Here is a 22,014-nt window from a genome sequence, read left to right on the forward strand (position 1 = left end):
AACTTAAATAAACGCAGATATAAATTTACTTGTCCAAAGTTACTGCTGCATAAGACAACAGGAACAGGAATCCAGAACTTCTAACTCCAGTCTAGAGGCTATTTACTATGGTCTGTCATGGCACAGCCACTAGCACCATATGGCAAATTCTTCTTACTTTACAGCACTACACCACTATGGCCCACTCACAGTTCAACATGTACCATGACCTCTGCAGTCACCTCAGGAGCTCTCAGGATCAGCCTCTCAACTGTGAAGTCTTTTTCAAATGCACGAAAAAATAAATAAATATGGCACATTCAAACTTTCATCAGGATACTTTTTCAAGATGTAGGTGCTACCACAAAACACACACATATTTTCATTTGCTACATATAACACCTTATTAATAATATTTGCACATATAATGCGTAACATTTTCACTTAAAAACTGTTCATTTTGAAATGATGAATGTTGAAACAACAGCAACTGCCTACTAACCTTTGCCAGGTCCACCAAAGTGTTGGCTTGATCATTCAGTTTCCTTTGTTCCATTTTTACACTTCTTAATCTAAAAAGTGGAATTTTAAGTCAGATGGTTTTTTTTTTGTATGAGGTCATACTAGGATTTCTAGAGAGCATGCACAAAACTTACGAGAGCAAATAACTGCATGGACAATGCCTTGACTACTTTGTGTAGAGTCAGAATCTTTCATGTGCCTGCTACAATGAGAAGCATGCTTCTTCAACACCGCAAAAAAGGAAAGAGCAAGGAAATGTGATGTCCTTGAGAATACCATTTGTCATGGTCAAAGTTGAATTCAATAAAGAAGATAACAATTTATCCAGACTACATGAAAGAAAGCCAAAACATTCCTCAAAGCCTCAGTATCGTGACAAGTAGATATAGGAAGAAACATAGAACAACAGTTTTTTGTCATTATTGTTGTAGTAATCAAGAATCTTCCCATGCCTACATGACTAGATACAGGTATTAGCCCTGTTCTGTCGGAAATGGATTGGGTTAGCAGGTGTTGGAACCTGATGAACATACAGTGATAAGTGAGTTTCTCCTTACTTTAAACAGAACTTCCATCAGACCAGCAGCTAAATAACCAACATGCTTGCCAATACATTTGGGTTTTTTTGGATAATTTGTGAATCTAAATATGATTATATTTTAAATTTACATAATTCTTTTTCAAAGCGCTATTTAAACTATAGTACTGATTAATTATGAAAGAAGCATCAAGGGTGCATTTTTTTCTTTGATGCGTACCTATCTGCATTATTGTTGGTTATGCACATTTTTTGCAAGTTACATGACCTTTCTTATAAATTCTCTGATACAAACCCCATGTTTTCCAGGTGGACTACCAGAAGAGTTGTTTGTAGATTTTATTTTCACAAATAGCCCATTTCTCCCTTAAATATGGTTCAGCATCTCATAACAGATCCATACTTGGACTTTCAATGACTTTTCTGGCTGTTCTAGAGCAGGAAATAGGGCTTTGCAAAACCAAGGTATCAATTTATAAACAATGTGTCATAAGATACTACTTCAGTCTACCAGTGTGCCAAGGGCCAACCAAAATAACAATTTGGTTAGCTGTCAAATGGAAGTAAGTTTGGCAGCATTTTGTGACAGGTGGGTTGCTAATGCATTCTCTGCCCATTTCTCAGTGATGGTCTTAGAAAGGTAGTTTAAAGAAAACCCTCTTGAAGCTATTCCAAAACCAGAAAGTTTCTTTCATCTCTTTAGCTGACAAGCATTTCCTTTCATATCCAGGCTAACCGGTATGAGAAAGTAAGTTGTGAAATATCATTTAAAAATATCTTTAAAATATAAAAAGAAATAACTCTGTTAAGGTAGAAATGAACTGATCATATAAAACTGGCATTCCAGGAGCTTGTTACTGGAATGCCATATGCTCTTCTTCCCCTGGAAGCTTCTGTCAGAGCACAACATAAATGCAGACGGTACCAGTGGTGTTTTCAGAGGCTACAAGGTGGAGTTCTTCTAAAGCAAAAAATATGAAGGAGTCTCCAAGGTACAGAATTATATCATCACAATGTCAGAACAGAATAATTATTCAAAGGAAATTATTTCACTGGGGAATGAAAACCCCAGTGTTTTGTGACCATTCTTTCAAATAATGTGCAGAATATGTATTTTCTGCTTTTCTTAAGATTCACTGACTCATCTGTTTTGACAATCAGTATTTTAATTTTAAAATTCCAGGAATCTCATTATTATTGTAGTACCGGTTGACACCAACATGATAATTCTTCATAGTAAGCAACCAAACACCTACCACAGGCTGTAAGAACGTATAGATATGGCAAGTCTTTAGCTGCAGCAGCCAGATTTAAAGAAAACCAAGAGACTTAGTATAATTCATTAAAATAAAATTTTGATTTTATGAACTTCACTTATCACAGAAAAAGATCATGATTCTGGATCGCATTTCCATGGCAGCAATCAGACCACTGAAAGTCACAAATAAAAACTCTATTTTTTGCATGCAGACAGTGCTAAATTCTGCAAGTTTAGAAAGGAACAGCTTATACAACTTACTTCCGAGCTCTATTTTCATTTTGTTGAAAAAAAGACAAAACAAAAGAAAACAATGTGTAAAATATACTAAAACAACCAAATGAGCACAGTGGGCTCGATTCAGCAGGTGGAAAGTCCTAGGGAATTGCTACTTTTGATTAGTAGCTACCTGAGGAGGAGTCTAACTCACATTCATGATGAAGGAATCTGCAATATCTTCAAGCCTTCCAATTAACTATCATCTGTAGATTTTCTTATTCATACAATACATGATATGCCTTTTTTATGATTTCACCTTCATCTTATCTAATGTGCATGAGAAGCAGAACACCCAGACCAGCTGAATACATTTCAGAGCTGTGACCATGACTGCTATCATGATCTGGGTCTGGTTTCTATTATTAAATTAGCCCTGAAATTCCACTCTTTTTATTTTTGTCTCCAGTGAAATTGTTGGAAGATGAAGGAGGGGGACTAAGCAAAACTTAAGAATCTGGAAAGATGGAAAACTGTAAGTCACTTGAGAAAAAGTGCAAAGATGAAAAATATTTGCATCCATCTACAGGATGCATTTCCATCCAGCTACAGGAAGAAAGCAAACTGCAAGTGCAATATTTTCACTCATGGTGCATTCTTCAGCATATTGAAAAAATTATCTTTTTTTTTTGTTTTCCTGAATACAAAAGTTTTGGGGCTGTAGTGCAAAGTGGTAAAAGATAGAGAGAAATAATTAAGATAGCTGTGTAATCTAGCTGTCACACCTAGGAAAAAATTACTGATGACACCTTCTTCCCTCCACCTGATTAATTAATTTTTAAGGGAGGTGCAGGACACACACTTTATATCCTGAAAAGTTCTCCAAGCTTGAGCGATAAAAAAAGCTGGAGATCGAGCCTGCTGTGCTTTTTAGATTCTTTTCTGAACATATGTACTCATACACACACAGACACAGGAACACACACACAATAAATAGTAAAGTTAAAATGTTAGGGAACAACCTTTACAATCAAAGATTCAAGTCCAGCAAGGAGCACATGACATGCTATCCTCTCCCCAGAACCCCTGCCACTCCCCTCCACCTCCCAATCCTTTAAGCTAAGCAGGATGGCCAAACTGCTATATAAAAATGTACTTTTCATATTCACATAAAAATGCCTCAACTTCTGTTGTCTTTTTATTCCTCAAAATATCTCCACAATGACACAGTAACATTTAAACCTGCAAGTTTGCTAAATGTAATACAGTAACCAAGAATTACAGAGAAATTAATAGCTTAAGCTGATCTACCTGCTACTTTGAAACATTGCTATGAAAGAGAGAATGATTGTTAGTCTAAATTTACAAATAGGAAATGAGTAAACTGGGCCTTTCCTTCCTGTCTTTCCTGTAAGATGTTACATGTATGTTCTTTTCATCACGGACGCTTCCCTCACATCTCTTCACTGGTTGTCTCAGGCACAGACCTACACTCAAAAGTTATGAAACAATCAGTTTGAAATTAAACTTATCTATTTCTTCCCTGTAACTCATGGGAACTATCTTCATAGGCTGTACAAATGACTGCCTCAGGGTGAATGGGGATAACAAATCGAAGAAACAGACCCTGACCATTCCTCAAAACAATTCTGGCTCCTGAGGACAAAACTGAGTTTTTTTCCCCTCTCATGTAGTTCAGGAATAGTAACCATTGTGCAATTCTGCTCATTTGAATGTGGTTTCTGACAAATACATACTGTCAGTTTTAGACAAATCCTTGTAGTTTGGCAATACCATGGCACAGCTTAACCCTACTACCAGTTTTAGTCTCAGGCTTGTTTTCAGACTCTCAAGGAGATGGGAAGAACTCATTCGAAAAATGCCAGAGGTGCTCAATGGTCTCAACTATTGGAACACACACCCATTTCCTAGAACAGATAGCAGGGGTTATAGCTGACATACCAACATTTGATCTTAAGCACTGAGAATATACAGTGGAGAGACACAACTAAATGCTGGTGGCCATGAAATCAAACTTGATGAATATTCTTTTCATTAAACACTACATACTCTTCTATAACATAATTCTGATTTTAAAATATTAAAACATCTACTACAAAGAAAATGGTTTTTAAAAATTTTCTTCTGTCTATTGTAGCTCACATCTTTCTACCTGGAGGAAAATGCATAAAAACAAAGGATGGTCTCAGTGGCATAGAACAAAAAAAGTCTTAGATAATTCAAGAAGCATGGGAAACTTCTAAAAAACACTGACCAGTTTATATGGACATTAACTGCCAGTGTACTTTTTTATTTTATTGTAAACAGATAATACAGCAAATGGTTATCTTAGACTTACTCTGAAAGAAAATCAAACTCCAGAACAATCACCTATGAAGGGAAAGGAATGGTGGGGGGAGAGGAGGGAGGGGGCAGGATGGGACTAAGAGTGACTGAGAGAGAAGGAAACTAACAGAGAAAACACCTTGGGAGGAAAAAGAAAGCAAAATAGTACTTACTGATGAATAGCTTGCAAGAATTTGCGTTGATGTTTCCTTACTTTTGCGTGGTCTATTTTTTTAACCAGCTTTGTGTTTTTATAAATTAACCATGTTTCCCTGAGTACATTGGCCGCTGCATTTTTCACCTGTTTAATAAAAGAAAAACACCAGGCTGACAATAGTAGTCTTATGTTATGTTTTTACTTTTCTGTTATTAACTCTTCCTAAAGCTTTTGAAATGCTGTCTTAACTGTGGGAAATGGATACCTCAAGAATCTGCAGCACTGAGGGAAGAAAGCAACAACTGGATTAAAGGGACTGCTGAGCAGTTTCCTTTTTATACAGATGTGGTGTTCAGATATCAAATGTTTTTGCACCAAGGAATAATTTTCCCTCTTCAAAGAGTTGGAACTGTTTGGTGTTTACGGCAATATAAATTACAGTGAGGAAATACTAATGCATTTTCTGTATGTTAATTAAGTGTATTCAATAGGACCATAACATTTCTCTCTTTTTTTGTTCTATGGTTAACACTTAATTCTTTTAGCAATTTAACAGTCTTTTAAACTTCCAGAGGTGTTTGAGCACTTGGTCCCTGTTTTTTTGGGGTTTTTTTTTTGTTTTTTTTTTGGGTGGCATTTAGTTTTTATACTTGTTTCTTTTTTAACATTCTCCAAGAAGATGAAAAAATATGTTGCCAATTAATATGGGCAGAGTTCTTTTTAAAAAGTGCTTTGACTTTTTTTTTTTTTTTTTCATTTGGCTTTCCATAAAGTGTTAAGTATACCTACAGCTCTCTTTTTAGGCCCTCCAAAATTTTCAAGAATGCTTAAAAAGATACAAATAATTTGAATGCAATGTTGATTACTGGCTGAATGACTGGGTTACTTGGAAAGAAAAATTGTCCTAATTGTCTTTATTTGTCTTTATTTTCTCTCCCTCCAGCTTTACATCATGCCAGTAACTGCAGTGTCAGAGCTAAGTCAATGGCTAAGATATTGCAGGAATGTCATGCAATAGCTTGGCCCAGAACAGGCTCCCCTACCTTGCACCTCTAAGTGTTGAAGAACCTTGTCCTGTCTTCACTGAAAGCACAACCACGGTTTAGAGAACTGCTCATAATCCCTAAGTAGCCCTTGCACTTCCAAGAGGTATGACTATCACCAGGCTGTAAGGAAAGATCCCCAGCATCTGCATGATTTGTGATCTGATGTGCATCTTGGATTTCTTTGCTTGGCTCAACTTTCATATGCTTTGAGTTTCACGAGCTTAAAGCTCTGAAAGCACCACTTGAATAAAGTATTAGATTAACACTGAGATTTACATGAAGAATAAATGAACAAAGTAAACTTCAAAAGGCATAAATAAAGACTAGACTCAAAATCTGGCCAATCTCTGAGATACATTTAGGGCTCAGCTGTCAGATAACACTAGAAAAGTGACTGTGTTATGGAAGGACAAATTATTTTCTGTGGTCTAGTATCAACAACACCTTAACTGACTGCAATAGAAATGTAAATCAACAAGGTCAGAGAGACACCTTGTCAGACACCCTCTACACCTATATAAGAACTGTCTTCCCACTCATCCTTAGTCTTTCCCGGCTGTGACTCTTTAGAGGAGATACAGGCAGGTAGTGGTGAGCAGCACAGAAATGAGAGCCAGCACAGCAGTGCTCTGAGAAGCACAGCACGTGGGGACAGGACAGGGCTCTCTGCAGCACAACACCTGCAGCAGTGCAGCGCTGCAGTGCTGCAGGGAGCTGTGCTGGGGCAGCCATCCTCCTCCTCCTTGCCTGGAGCAGAACTACTCTCTCCATCTCAGGCACTGACATCCCTCTGCACCCACCACGAAGGAGAAACTCTGCTGAGTTCTGCTGAGCTGTGATTATAAGCACCTTTGTCTTCACATTAGCTCTTCTCAATAATGGAGACTGGACAAGTTGAGTGGACTGTGCAGCTACCACTCATTTTCTTGTTCCCTCAACACTGACCTGTTTTATTTCAGCAAAGGATTTGTATTGCCTTGTTTGCTGCATTTTCTTTCATTTAAAATATTTCTATCAATACCAATGATTCCTATTTTGTGAAAAATGGTCTCTTCTAAAAATAATATATAAAAATATCTTTCAGAGTCCTTCATACTGTCTGCCACTAAATAAACTATGTGTTGTGTACAAAAAAGCAGTTGGAAAGACTGCCTCACTGTTATTGTTCATATATTATCAACATATGAAAACATATGTTGTTTTCTTAAGAACATCCCTCATAGCAGAAATTTTTGCTTTTATCAGTCATTTAACCTGTTTTAGATACAAATAGATATATTTTTCATATGCCATGAAAAAGCTTTTGGTTTAATACAATACTCTAGTTTCACAGCACTTAACTGCTAATTAAGTAATTAACACCAAATACCTTCCAGTTACAAGGCACCTCTATACGATATTCTATATAAATCCTTAAAATTTGCTGACAACTTGCAGTTGCCCTCAATTTAAAGAAAAACTCAAGGCATCCAATTTCTAATCTTTCAAAATAATACTCATTATAAAGTTCAGCAAGGATACCAAGCAGGAGACTACTTAAAAACAAATGCAGAAAGAAATTAATGCACAGTATTCCTTTTCAGTTGTGAATATAAAGTGTGACTTACTCTTTTAGTTAGCTGGGTGTCCATCATGAAATTATGCACATGTTTTTCAGCTTTGGTAAGTTCTAACTTCCTTGCCACCACAGCTACCACCAGTGCAGTGCACCCAGCACCCTGAAAACAATAAAACAAACCCCCAAGATGTTACTACTGCATTTTGCAGAGTTTTTACAGGAAGTTTCTCCTGTAGAAGTATGGCAAGCATCAGGTGATTAATACCAGGTAAATACAGTGAACTTACTACAGCTGTTTCATTTCAGAGTATTATGACAAGTCAGTATTTACAGGCTAGTAAACTATTAAGGCACCAAAATAATTATTGAGCAGCTTCACTTAAAAGTTCTGTTGTGGTTTTTTTTTGTTTTGTTTTGTTTTGTTTTTTTCCCTGCAGGGGTTGAACATTTGAGCATATCCCATTTTTAATGCATAAACAAAGGGAATGATAACACCAACTTTTTTAACCCAGTAACAGAGTACCCTTTTCTTAAAATTTTCTCAAGGTTATCACAACTGTTAAAGAGGAAATAATATTAGATTAGTATTTAGCAAACACACACACACACAAAAGAAAAGTTTCTTAGAATTTTCTGCAGGGCCTAAAAATAATAGTAAAATTAGTATTTACTCACTTTAGTATATTTTCCTGTTGTTCTGGGTCCTTCAGTGATATTTTCCTACATTATTTCTCCTTATCTTATTACCATATAAAATAGAACACATACACAGGACCATATCTTCAAAACTTTCATGGAGAAAATACCAATTTTCTAATTCATGCTGTGTATATGTGTGCAGATGCATGTATGCATGTGCACAACAAGCAAATTCCAGAAGGTGCCTGTTTCTTTGGAATGACAGTGGCTTTATCAGGATGACAAATACACATGCTTCTTTATGGGGCAGGTGAAAAGGAAAGGAGGCTAAAATGAGCCAGGTAATAAGCAGTCTCAATTTTACACATCTAGAGTTATCATTACCTTTACACTATTTATAAATTCTGCTGTTTTAATATTTGTTTTAATAAACAAATTTTTACATCTTCTTTTTTTAAAAAAGTATAAATATCTCATTAAATATACAAGGTTACATTTAACTTGCAGGTTCATTCCAATCTAGCTCTTATTCATTTGTGTCAGTTTTCAATATAAAACAATCTCTCATTGCTTCTCATTGAAGCTTAGCACGTTTTTAGTCACAGAGCGCTCTTCTATTCATTCTGTATTTCTCTCATAAATTTATTCTCTATCCCCCACATCTATAACTGCCTTACCCTTTCCAGAAAATCCAGAAGAAATGTCAGAATTTAGCTTTCAAAACACAAAAACATAGAGGCTGCAAAATAAATTAACTCATTGGAAACCCTTTTTACACACAGAGTACTTAAAAAAAACTGGATCCTGTCTGTCTGTGTACTTACTGAGGCATACAACGAATTCTGTGAAAGCCTTGAATTAATAATTTCTCCATTTCCCTGGTAAAAATCCATCCAAATCTTCCTCTCATTTTCTCCAATTAGTGTTCATCTTCCATCCTCAAAAGCTCTCAGCATTCCTTCAAATGAGGCCCTTATAATTTTGCTGCATTTCCTGCTTATTTCCTGTCCTCAGTACTAAGCCTTTATTTTTCTCTACCTCTCTGTTATCCAGTCTTGTGACAATGGAAGTTCATGGAAATTCACTTGAAGTTTTGCTCTCTCCATGAGTCAAAATAGTGTTCCAAGTTCTTTTTCTTCTCTAGACCCCAATAACAATTAAAAAGAAAGAATACAGCCCACACAGCTTAAGGCTAAGCACTTCAGGAGCCCACTGAGCCTCCACTGAGAAGAGGACAAGGCAGAAGATTCTCTAACACATCCTACCTCCCCAGAAAACAGACAGTGCTCTTTAGGTCTTCTTCCTGTTGAGGGAAATCCTAATATACAGAAGACTTTTCTGTAGGCAGTTAGATTAATAAATTACCCCATATAATGGCAAGGAAATGAAGATAAAAGCAGAGATGTTTTGGTTCAGTGTGTCAGGAAAATTAGGGCCAGATGTTGATTTAATGACATAACCAGAGTTCTGCCTTCTCACAGCAAGAAAGCTAGAATGGAAATGAGCTTATCAATACAGACCCCACTGGGGGGTGGTTTAAAAAACACCTACTTAAGCCAATTTACTGGGGGACAGAAATACTAGATGACTTTTTCCCAATCTCCCTCAAAAAGGGTAGAGGAAGGTGGCAGGCAAGAGCTTGCTTTGAAGCAAAGTCATTCCAGCCTTTGTGATTAAGCCATTTTCAACATGGCACAGCAGCTGTAAGGGCCAAATCCTGTCAAAAGTAGGAGTTTTATGTCTCACATACAATATATTGCCTGTGGTGTCACAATACTGTCACTGGTGAGCTGTGACAACCACCTCTGTGGTGTATATGCACTGCTATCTTCCTCATCTCCAGAACAACTTGTTGTGATGGCAAGGTATTCTAAATTCAGTTTAAACCTCCTGGTTTTGTGGTATACGATGGGATCTCAGGACACGAACATGAGTTCTTCTAGTGTTTCTTCAGAAGTCGGAAGTATTATACTACCTGCATGTTTACATTTCACAGTACTCTAAGGGGAAAAGAATCACTCATAGCAGCTTACAACAATGACTAAAATTCCACTTAAACTACATGATGCTGATTAATATTTTATGTTGCAGCAACCTGCAGTAATACATGGCTCCCCTAAAGAGCTCAGCATTCTTAAAAATACTCATAAAATTATTCAAAATTGCAGAAATTAAATAGAGGAAATACAGTTACTTCAAAAAATGGTAGCATTGTGTGCATGATACTTGCCATGTTTTTTGAATATGCTGATTCATAGGAAAATCAGTAGGTCAGCTGGTAAGCTCAGTTTGTTATATCAGTACTATGCAATGCATCCGCTACTTATTTATTAAAATTACTCAATCTAAGCAAAAGTACTATTTCATCTGCAGGAGGGGTTTTCTAGAGAATAAAATTCTACAAAGTCTTATATTTGATTACTGCATTAACTTTCAACATCATTATTTTTATCCAGTTTTGAAGTAAATAATTGAATAAATCATTGCTTCAAGCTCCTGTTCAGGAGAATTATATGTAAGATGACAAAAATTAAAAAGGCAGGACCATATATATTTTCAGGTATGAAAGCATTAATCAATTCTATCTGAAATTCACACTCCTTAATCAGCAGCCTGACCACCTCCTGCATTACAGAGTTTATTTTGGCTTGGTAAGCAGCCTGGTTTTAAGGGCACTTAGGACAGAAATTATTACAACACATGCAGTGTAAGCAAATTGATCAAGCCAAGGCTAAGGTCTGACTACAGTGTTCATCTGCTCCACTTAGTGGAAATAATAATATCAGAATTAACCATTCATTAATTTGATGGTGTTCAAGTACTTTATGATCAAGTGTTTGCCAGCAACCACCCATTTCAAAAGCTTGATTCTGATACCTGAATTCTTCTGTTTTCCAGAAAGCATGTACAAGCTGAATGAAATTATCTACTAAAGCATGAGAAGCTCTTAAAGATCACAGATTGAAGAATAGGCAAGATTAGGACTCCACTGATGAGCTGAGCAATGCCTATTTCCTGTTTGCAAGGATCAGAAGATGAAGAACATGAATTTCATCCTGAACACACATTATTTCTTGCTTGATATGAAGTGTACCATATTTGTCTACAGTAAAAGCAAGAAGTCTGAAAATAAATAAAAATAATATCCACAGTCTTCCAGCTGAGCAAATCAACAAACTCTGGACTTCACAGTGGCATCAGATCTCTGATGCATTTATGAGCAGTACAACCTTTAGCATAAAGTTCACAACCATTTACACAGGACAGAACTTGCCTTGATTGTCAATCAATTTAGCTGCTGTCGCTTATGAAAAAAATTGGATGTGACTGCAAGCAACTTGAAGACATTCTTTGTAGCACCTTTAATTCTAAATATGCTGCTCCTGTTAAGAACAAAGAATGACACCTAAAGTTCAAATGCTCATGCAGGTAGACAAGTCTGTGAAAGCCATTCTCCTCTCTAGCCCTCTTTGATGCCTAGAATCCAAAGTGAGTTTCCCTGACAGAAATGTAAGTGGAAGTGTATGTTGGCATTTTACTCATATATGGTCAGGCAGTTTTTAAACACTAGTAGGATAATAATTTTCTCTATTACATAAACCTATACGATGACTGAAACACCTTAAAAAATGAATAGAAGTATGGATTAAATTGAGGGGGAAAAAATAACATCATAGGCATTAATGTCAAGCCCATGCTATTTGAAAAGGGAAAGAGAGGAAAGATTAAATTAATTGTATTTTAAGCTATATTTTAAATTTAGCAACTGAACGTGACATGAATTTAGCTTCAACGTGACCCTCAGAAAAAAGCATGACTATTACTTGGTGTTGTCTTTCATTTTACTTACAGCCATCACAAATTGCAACTTCCCCTATTTTCTGCACAATCTCTCCTCTTGGCACTTAGTTCTGAATTATTGCAAGCCTCCTTTCAACTGCTTTAACAAAACAAACTATATCTTAGACACATCAGAGATTGCTGCAATGGTTATTTTCTTTGCCTGTCATTCTTACAGTGCTACTCCGCTCTGTGTTGATGCAGTCCCTTCTCTATAGGATCGTATACAGAACATTTGCCCTCAGCTGCAGTATTTTATGATTCCTCATGGATTTCATTTCTAACAACATCTTTCAGACAGATTCTTTGCATCACCTATTTACTTAGTAAAAGCTCCCAAGAAACATATAAATCTAATATATAGTTTTCTTTTAAAACCTTCCCCTTTGTTTAGGATTTTACTTACTACAAAGCCTAGCAAAATCAGTGAAGGTACGTCAGATTCTGGTATGCCAATTCTACTGATCCTACATAATTCCTCTTTGTTTCCCATTCTATTTGCTCTATGGGAATGCTAAACTCGTCAGTAGTTTGGACTATGTATTTCCATTCTCTTTATACAACACTGGTATCAATAGGACTAGGAGTCCTGAAGGGCTACAGGAATATAAATAAGAATTAATAAAGGTGGTAGGCCTTTATTAATTGCTATTGATGCTATAACCAGTTATAGCATCATACTAGACCTGACTTTCCCTTTTCCTTCCTTGTCAAAGTCACTCACCATTATACTTCTATATGGCAGCTGAGATGCCTTTTGCAGTCCAAACTCAATCCTCTGTCCTCTTCACTTCTGCAATCCACACTGAGCTTTCTGCTGATATTAGCAGAATCACCACATCAAAGCTGACTAACTAAAAGTTACTACAGAGGATTTTACATTACAGTAAACCACACCTGACACAGCCATGGCAGCTGGAGGGAACAAGCTGGTGTTTCCCACAGCACACAACGAAAATGTGGCTATGGAATCTGGATCAAGACCATGCCTTTACTACCACTCACTAGTGCTAAGACTGAAGGTTCACACAGCTGCAAGACAGTGATTGGAAAACTGCAGGGTTCAGACTTCAAGGGCAGTCTAGCATGTACATCCAGCATTCTTGTCAAGGCCCAGATTTACTGGCAGCCAGAGAAGTGTTTTCAACTCTTCAACCAAGGGTTTATCTAAGGCAAGTAAAGCTTAGCACCGGCGGCATTTTCAGTTAGAACTGAAAGCAGCAGGTCAGCAGAGAAACCCTGTCATCCTCTAAGTAAATGCCTCAGGCATTGTCAATTGGTTCTTTTTTTGATAAGGTTTTGAGATACCTTTACAAGACTACAGCAAATTGAGTCACTACTGCAACCACCTGGAGGGTGCTGCTGGTGAGAAGGGAAGCAACACTGTGTATCAGCGTCTCTGTTGACTTTCTCTGGCATCTTTGGTTGGTTTACTGGACTGGAAGTGAAGTGCAATCTTAAGTGGTGTAGGCGTCACAAAAGTGTCCTGCTATACTTGCCTGTAGCAGAAAGAAGGCAGCTGCCACATTTCTTGCTTACTTCTCTTGGGATCCACTGAGGGAGAGAGAAGGTGCGCTTTGCAGACATATGGTTCTGGTGGGAAATTTAGCTCTGCACCAGAAAAGGCACAACATTCCTCCTGCTGCTCTGCATAAAATGAAAATCCTGTAAGAATTTAAACAGGTATTTTGTTCATTCGGCTCTCTCAAAGGTGGGCATACATGACCACCAGGGAAGGGGAAAAAATTTTTAAAAAATGTTGCTTGAAGTAAAAAAAACCTCTCCAAAACAATACAGACAGAAGCTAGGGAAATGGTGCTGTATTAATATGGGTTTGCATTTGTCACTGTTTACTGGGAGAGATGCATAACCTTGCAAGACTGAAATAAAAGAGTAATAGGACAACAACTATGTTATCTCACCAAAGGGTGATCAAAAAAACCTTTGCATTATTTATACTTTCGTGTATATTCAAATACACGAATATTGAATATTCAAATATTCAATATTTGCCTTGCTACTATTATCTTCAGAGGAGTTTGTCTGCATCACATCTAGAACTTTATTGCAACATTTAAATTTCTGATCTATATAAGAGTAGATGAGCAGGATTGTTTACTTCGAATTAGCCCATAAGGTTTTTAGCAATGTTGTGAAAAAAAAAAAATTATGAAGACCATTAAACTGTTATGTATAAATGTGAAATTGATTAAATAGTGTCACACATAAGAATGGGTAGTCTTAAGTGAGGGTGAAGTAGACTTCTTGGGACATGAAAGCTGGGTACTAGGAGAGACATCTGGGACAGCACAGGACATAATGATTTATAACATGAAGACAGTATCTCTTCTACAGGGGAACCTATAAAGGACTGTAGTGTTAATGAATGTATTGTTAATGACTGTAGATTGTCAGGGAACTCTGACAATTGAATATGCCCTGATGACTGGGCTTCTGGTAAACCTTCAGTCGTCATAACAGGTAAAACACCCCTGGACAGTGTATCCCAAAAGGCATAAAAAACTTTTTGCTGAGCAAGGGTTGAAGTCCAATTTCCTTAAATGAGCAGACTTAACAGCCTGTAAGGCTGATGGGAAACATAATTTCAATAATTCAGGATGAAAGCTACCAGTGACGTTCTTTTTCTTCACCTGTGTTGTAAATACAAAAGTTTCATGAGAATATGTGTAAAAGTATACAAAAACTGCTGTATTAAATCTAAGGCTATTGCTAACGAAATTACATTTTCTCAGATCAAAGAAGTTTTACTGCAACAGTCATCGACTTTAGTCATACCTATGTAAACAACAACATGAGACAATTGCTTCTCATTCCAGCCAGGAACTAATTGCCTTTGAATTTACTGAAATGCATCCATAACTAGACCTTAGTGGGAAAAAGTTCCTGTGTCCTCTGACACTTCAAAAACTTCCCTGCTCTACTAGTACAAACTAAAGACCTTCTGAAGAAGCTTTTTTCCCTTAATTTTTCTCATTTTGAAAGACGGTGAAACCTTTCAAGACGTGTTGTTTACTCAAATGGAGTAGAACTTTTGCCATTGTCTCACTTTTCAGACTAATGTCCTCTTAACGTACTTCATGTTTTAAAGCTTCCCAACTTGATTTTGGTAATTTATGATTCTTTACTTCAGCTAGAAATTTCATTCCAACAAGCCACAGACATAAAATAATCCCAAACTACCTTTTTGCCTCCCTACAAAAGTTATCATTTGTACAATTTTTTGTGCTGGAACAACAGTAGTAGAGGACCTGACAAATTTCTCAGCAGACCAGCATTTAATAGCTTTACTCCTAAGATGCAGGCATCATCTTCTCCATATAAAATTTCTGCTCAATACATTGCCTACTTAGGTTGTACTATGCTAGAAGGAACAAACGCCGTCTATTCTAAATACTTTGTTGGTAGCTTATAATAACAATAAATACTTGTATTTATTACTGTATTATCAGAATCTACTAAATTATATTCCAGCATATATCTGAGACATGGACCCAAGATGCTATCAAATCACACAAAAAGCTTTTCATATTTTCTGTACTCTCAGAGAAGTAAAAACTGAGCAGTGTTCTAGATGTTTGATATCTTCTTATCCACAGAGTCATGCACCACAGTGCTTTAACTTAAATTGATCATACCTTTTCAGCTTTTAAAGTGTAATTCAAAATACATGTCTGTATTTTATAAAGCATTATGTTTCTCTGACACACTACACAATTAAACAACTTGAACAGAAGTTTTCATAAAATCACAAATTTTAGACATTATTATGCATAATAATTTATGATATTTTTGTACATTATCCATAAAGTTATATAAAATAATGTCCATATTTGCTTCAATCTGATGTTTACCTTATTTTTCTGTTTTTCAGAACTCATTCCAGAAGACATGCAGACAGTGTTAACTATGTAGTTAGAATCTACTTGTTTTTCACCTCTTTTTTCTTACAATCTAACAACTATTAAATTTCAAAAATAATACAGTTCAGATTTTGCTACCAACAAAGAATAAGACAGTTAGAAACTGCTACTCTAAGCGCCTTGTTCCTATTTTAGATAGTTCTCTGTATCTTGTCCACAGCTATTGTATACATTTAAGAAACTCTCACTATTTATTTGGTTCTTTCCTAGGCCTAACAATCTCTTTGAAGTTCATTTCAACAAGAAAAGCAATTAAAGTATAATTTCCATACTAGCAATGCAATGTAATAAAATCTATTTCATTTAAAGCAAACTTCATCAAGCTATACCCAACCAACTGCATTCTGTGACAGGACAACTGCAATTCACCCATTTTATTTGCAGCAACATAGGTTTGGCCTACATGTCTGGTACTAACCATTGGTGGGTGGCTTTGCAGGAAGATTCTGCATCATAAACTTTGCATCAGACAACAAACGCACCACCTCACCACATAGTGCTGGATCTAAAAGGAAAATGTCCTTCTTAAAACTCATAACAAGTCCATGTATTTGCAGGCAGAAGAATGAATTGCCATTGCTTTATCTGCAACAGCTTAAAAAGGTCTGCAAAAGTTATCCCTCTCACAGTCCATAATTATGCACCTTTCCATATCTTCTCACACTCCTCCTTACCAATTTCTACAGACCTTTAAATTTTTGCTAACTTCATTAATCTCCTTATAAAGCAGGGAAAATTTTGCAAACCACTCCAAGGCCCTAGATGCAAAAAGCCATTAGGAAGGTGGAAGTGCTGCCTACACAAGCAGCAACCTTGTACGGTTTCTTAGAAACCTCGTATGGTTTCTAAATTCCACTTAGAAACCATACAAGGAAATTGCTCCACCTGCAGCTGAGATCACCTTGCTGATGAGCATCTGAGAGATCTGCCTGGGTGGGCACTGACAACCTGGCATGGCAGCTTCAGCAGGCATAAAACACAAGCTGCACAGCATGGCGAGGATGCCACAGGTCTCCACATCTCCTCTCTATCCTGTTCTGAGAACAGTGACAGCAGCTGTATGTGTGTCTATCCAACACACTCTTCCAGACCTACCTAATGTACACAGGGGGCAGAGAATACATTTATAGTCCACCTGGCCCACAGTCTACTACTGCCGCTTAGTAAAGTCTCATTGGAAAAACACAGACTGGTAATTGAGTTGAGGCATCCAGTTCAGTTTCACTTGCTTGATTGTAAAACTTCTCTGCATTGGCTCCTCTTTGTAACACATTGTGACAGTATTTTTATGAAAGTTTCATACATTTAAGTGCTTTGCAAGATCAAAATGTAAATTGTTCATATTTTTTCATTGTTTGCCTTTTTTGTTCACAGGTTTTTTTTGTTTTATTTGTTTTGTATTGTTTGTTTTATTTTGGTTTTTTCCCCAATTTCTCTAATACATTAATCAAACTTCTTTGCTATCTTACTCTCAACAATTCTCAAGGCATTCTTCCATTTGATATGTGTAAAGATTTTCCTATTTTGCAGCAGTGTGCACTTGTAGAGTTTAAAAGATGTCACTTTAAATCAGAGACTAAGACATCAGTAGTTATAATGTCAATCACCAACACAACTTGCTGCCACCAGCGGACTGCACAAAGTCCACTTCTCAGGCTGGAGTACAAGGCAGAGTTCACTGCCTTGTACCCCCTGAGCACTCCCATTTCCATTGCACAGAAAGCTATTCCTGGGGCAGAAGTGGGAGGATAGACACGGCTCCAGGGTTTTTCCTTCATAGGAATCAAGACACCAAAGTAGGCTTCCTTGAGCCACCAGTTCCACAAAGCCAATATTAATTCTTCAGTTTTCTGTGTAACTACTCTTGTACTCACAAGTATTTCTATTTATTCGCCCTTCCATCCATTTTAATAGGGACCTTACCCAAAAGCAAACACTCAACAGTATTTGGCATTGATCACAGTAATCCAATGCATTTACTGCTTCAGATGCTAGGGAATTACACTTTACTTCTTAAAACCAAATTTATGTTTTTATTTTACTACATCCATTCAACGATTACCTTTGTGTGTCTTTTAATTAGATCAATTGCTCCTATTGAAATAAAAATCACTACGTCTGTTCTTTTAGGATTTTATATTTTCCACAACAAACATTAATTAGTTACTGTACAAGTTTCAGAAGAGTAATTGCTTTTAAAGAATGATATTCAAGATCTGGAAAATTTCTGGTATTACAGGTTAGGCTAGAAGAGAGTTCATTATTATGTTTACTGTGCCATATTTCCTCAGGTCCTTTATAAAAACAAAACAAAACAAAACACAAGTCCCAAAAACCCCAAAGTAATTCAGCATCTGACTTTTTCTCATTGCTCCATGTTATTTTATCTCAAAGATTATTTTAATGTAATTAGTGGTTAGGCTTTCTATTTTTTTACCTATCACAGCACAGCAGCTACTTGGCTCATTTTCTTGTTAAGAATGCTTTCTGTCTCTATAGATGTTTATCCCAAATTCATTACCATGATATCCTGATCCAAAACAGCTGCAGAACCTATAATCACTAAGAAAACCCAATAAGAGAAATGAAAGTTTCATCCATACATTTTACAAGTCTACCAGATGTGAAAAAGAGATGCCAATGTGTGAAAATGGTATGTATAAATCCATACTTCCATGAAAGCAGTGGAAGTGACTTTGTATGAGGATTCTATTCTGCAATCCTTGCCCTGCAAGGTGTCAATAAACACTGCTTCTCCATCTCTTTTCCTCGTGAATTTATGAGCACACTTCATTCTCTCTGGCATCAGTATCCAACACAGAAAGGAGCAAAGGCAAACACCCCAGAAGATGGCAGATTTGAGCTCAGCCAACAGCCTTTAAAAAAGCCCTGTGAGTCCTCCCCCTGCTTTTAGCCTGTACCTTTCACCTCCACTGCAAACTCAATATGTATTTACCACCTTTTGCAAAATATACTAGAAATCTTTATTAATCTTTGTCAATAATGGTCAATGAATTGAAAACTATCAGGTTTTTTTAAAACATTTTTGAAGCATTTGTCAAAAAACCCCTCAAACCTTACAAAAAAAAAAAAAAATGGTTTTTTTCCTCTCTGGACATAAAATGTACACTTATTATAAACAAATATTCTATCAACCTATCTGCTCAAAAGGAGCAACACTTTGATATAATTTTCTTTCAGCCATAATCCCAATATAGCTGTTTTAACAGATCCAGATTACTTATACATGCATTACTTATAATTAATGGCAAAAATTCAGAAGCAAGTATGTATCTCACTGTTGTATACTGCGCATACATGACAATCATTCAGTCTTTCTTATTCACAGGGACATTTACACAGAAGCTGGAATAAATAAGAGTGGCAGAGTCCAGAACTTGTTTGCATCTAATTTACTGTAGATATGTGTAAATTTTCCCAGCATTACAATATATTGCTTTACTCCCTGCCCAACTATGACCAAACAACAAATTAAAACCAGACATGAAATACACTTAATAAATATATATTGAGCATGCAAAACCTAACAACTGCTGCATGATATCAATGGTAGTAAAAGATATTATTGTGCAATTTGCATAACATAATTCCACTTAAAGCAATGGACTGTTATGAATAATATGTTATTAGACTTGTAAGAAATAGAGTAGAAAACTATGCTCAAACAAAAGAATTTTAAGAATTTAGCCACCATTATGTCTCTTTGTGATTAATTTTAAGAAACAAAATTCATAACTGAAGAGCCATTATTAGTACTGGTCCAATTACACATACCCAAAAGATGATCAAGATGATACGATACCTTTACATTTAATGAAAGACTTTATTGAGATTTCTGAAGCTATGAATTATGTCAGGGTGCAATTTGTTTCTCTGTTTTATTGCAGAGCTACTACATTTTTGCTTAAAAAGAAGAAAACTCCGTTTTATTACTAGGAATGAGAGACTATACGTATGGTCTAATTACGTATACACTCTACAAGACAGAAGATAAATATTTCTTTATGGCTACCAAAAGTTTTGGGCTTAATTTCAAATTAATTAACAGCAAACACAATCTCATATCCAATTAACAAATTCACTCACCATGATTCCAGTAAGTAAACAGACCCCTTTTCCACAGTATGTATTTGGTACCATATCCCCATATCCAATGGATAGAAAAGTTATTGAAATCAACCACATTGCTCCAAGGAAATTGCTAGTAACATCCTGTTGGTCATGGTATCTGAAAAGAAGAAGAAAACAATTTCTTTATAGTGAAAATATTTGTTAAACTATTGTGCTCTCAGAAAAAAAAATGCATTAACTCGTCCGTACAACCATTTTTGTATACAATCTCATTTTAAAAGCAGCTGTAAGGAACTAAACATAACTCAGATACAATTACATGAGCAGTAATGAATCAGAAGATATAGAAATAACACCAGTACTAGAAATGGTTTATATTTCAGCATTTGTTTATTACTGTAAAGTAGCAGAAAACTCTTTGTTTTTATTATAACCTCTTCACCAGGGGTACAAGTCCTGGTAATACTCTGCAGGAGCATAAGGCACCACAATACCACAGTTGCTGTGGTTTGAAACAAATATGAGAGTCAGAACAGGTTGCGTGCACAACCAATCAGCAGAGTACATCTTCATCTCCTTGGACTGAGTGCAATGCTATGACCTGAAATCTAATCCTAAATGAACACATACATGCTGACTTAGACAACCTATGGTCTTCCCTCTCCTTCCACAAGTTCAAGGTAAATAAAATGTATGCCATTGTATTTCTCACCATCAAAAGATGTTTATCTTAAATATAGCAAAAACTCCCTTTAGTGTCTAGTCAGCTATTACGTGAAATTTCACAATGCGCCATTTCTTGACTTAGTTTCAATATTATAGTAGAATATGTTCACTTGCTCCTTCCAAAAACTGCCAAATTCAGATTAATAATCTTGTCTTCACATGACATATACACCGAATAGAAGGTGAAGATACATTTTACTTTTAAAAACCTGTTGTCACCACTCTCTCTGCGGTGGGGAGAAAAAAAAAGCCTAATAGCCTAAAGTAGGGTGGAATTTTGCTTCCTGGACAGGGCAGCTCTGCCATAGAGACTCTCTGCAGCAGCCACTGCAGACTCAAGGTTGCAATCACCCCTACAGCTTCTGTGAAGCCTCAGGTTAACTAAATGCTGTTAGATTCCCCAAGGGTATTATTTTAGACAGTCCCTAAATCTGTGTCTCACAGCAGTCACAGAGGGCCATTTATTTAATTAGTTCACAAATCCGTAAACAATCTTCTTCCCACAACTGAAATAACTGCTTCTGTTTCCTTCCTTTCCGGACTGCAGTCTCCGTGACAGACCAAGAATGCAGAGCAAGCACACAGGCACCTCAGGAAACTCCCTGTTCTCACACTTGTAAGATATTCACCATGAATGTCTGAAAAATGCTATCTTCAAAGTCCCATCCATGCTCTGATGATTACAACAACATAAAAGCTCTTTGACTGCCAGAGACCACAGCAATCACTCCAATCAAGCCTGTTTCAGACTTCACCTGGATTTTCCTCTCTCCCAGTGTCAGTGTTTTCTCTCACATACTTTATGCAGGTTTTTCTGTTTTGCCTAGAACAAAACCTAAAAAAATGTAGGAAAAGCCCAGATTTGGAGGTCCTAAGGACATAAACAATAATAACCACAACAGCAAAAAAGAGTTAAAAAAAAGAACTAAAAAGAACGGCAGATTTAACTCATGATCATAGAGCTTTGCATACAGCAAAACACAATCTGACATTGTTTGGTTTTTTTTCCCTAGACTGCACTAAATGTTAGGGATTTTAGTCTTAACTTAACAAACATAGCAAGTAACAGCAGTGAAACAAATATATGGATGCAGAGAGAGAAACACAGTTTTCCCATCCAGGAGGCAACAACAAAGTCCGGTACAGGACTAAAAAT

At 36.5% G+C, this 22,014-nt stretch overlaps 1 protein-coding gene across 4 annotated transcripts in view; it reads right to left on the reverse strand.

Moving 5' to 3' along the window:
* Positions 1-22,014, reverse strand: part of KCNN2 (potassium calcium-activated channel subfamily N member 2) — a 74,804-nt gene that overhangs the window by 9,179 nt on the left and 43,611 nt on the right. For 2 of the 4 annotated variants that reach the window (XM_064405119.1, XM_064405121.1), the window contains 4 exons: positions 20,148-20,289; positions 7,670-7,780; positions 5,033-5,160; positions 482-551 (listed from right to left, as the gene is read on the reverse strand). In XM_064405119.1, the coding sequence (XP_064261189.1) occupies positions 482-551; positions 5,033-5,160; positions 7,670-7,780; positions 20,148-20,289 (451 nt within the window). Of the gene's footprint in view, positions 1-481; positions 552-2,558; positions 4,442-5,032; positions 5,161-7,669; positions 7,781-13,598; positions 13,742-20,147; positions 20,290-22,014 lie in introns of those variants that run through there. The other 2 variants (XR_010353970.1, XR_010353971.1) reach the window with 2 other exon arrangements.

This window comes from Passer domesticus, chromosome Z (genome assembly GCF_036417665.1).
Source record: "Passer domesticus isolate bPasDom1 chromosome Z, bPasDom1.hap1, whole genome shotgun sequence".
In the NCBI taxonomy this organism is placed as follows: domain Eukaryota; kingdom Metazoa; phylum Chordata; class Aves; order Passeriformes; family Passeridae; genus Passer; species Passer domesticus.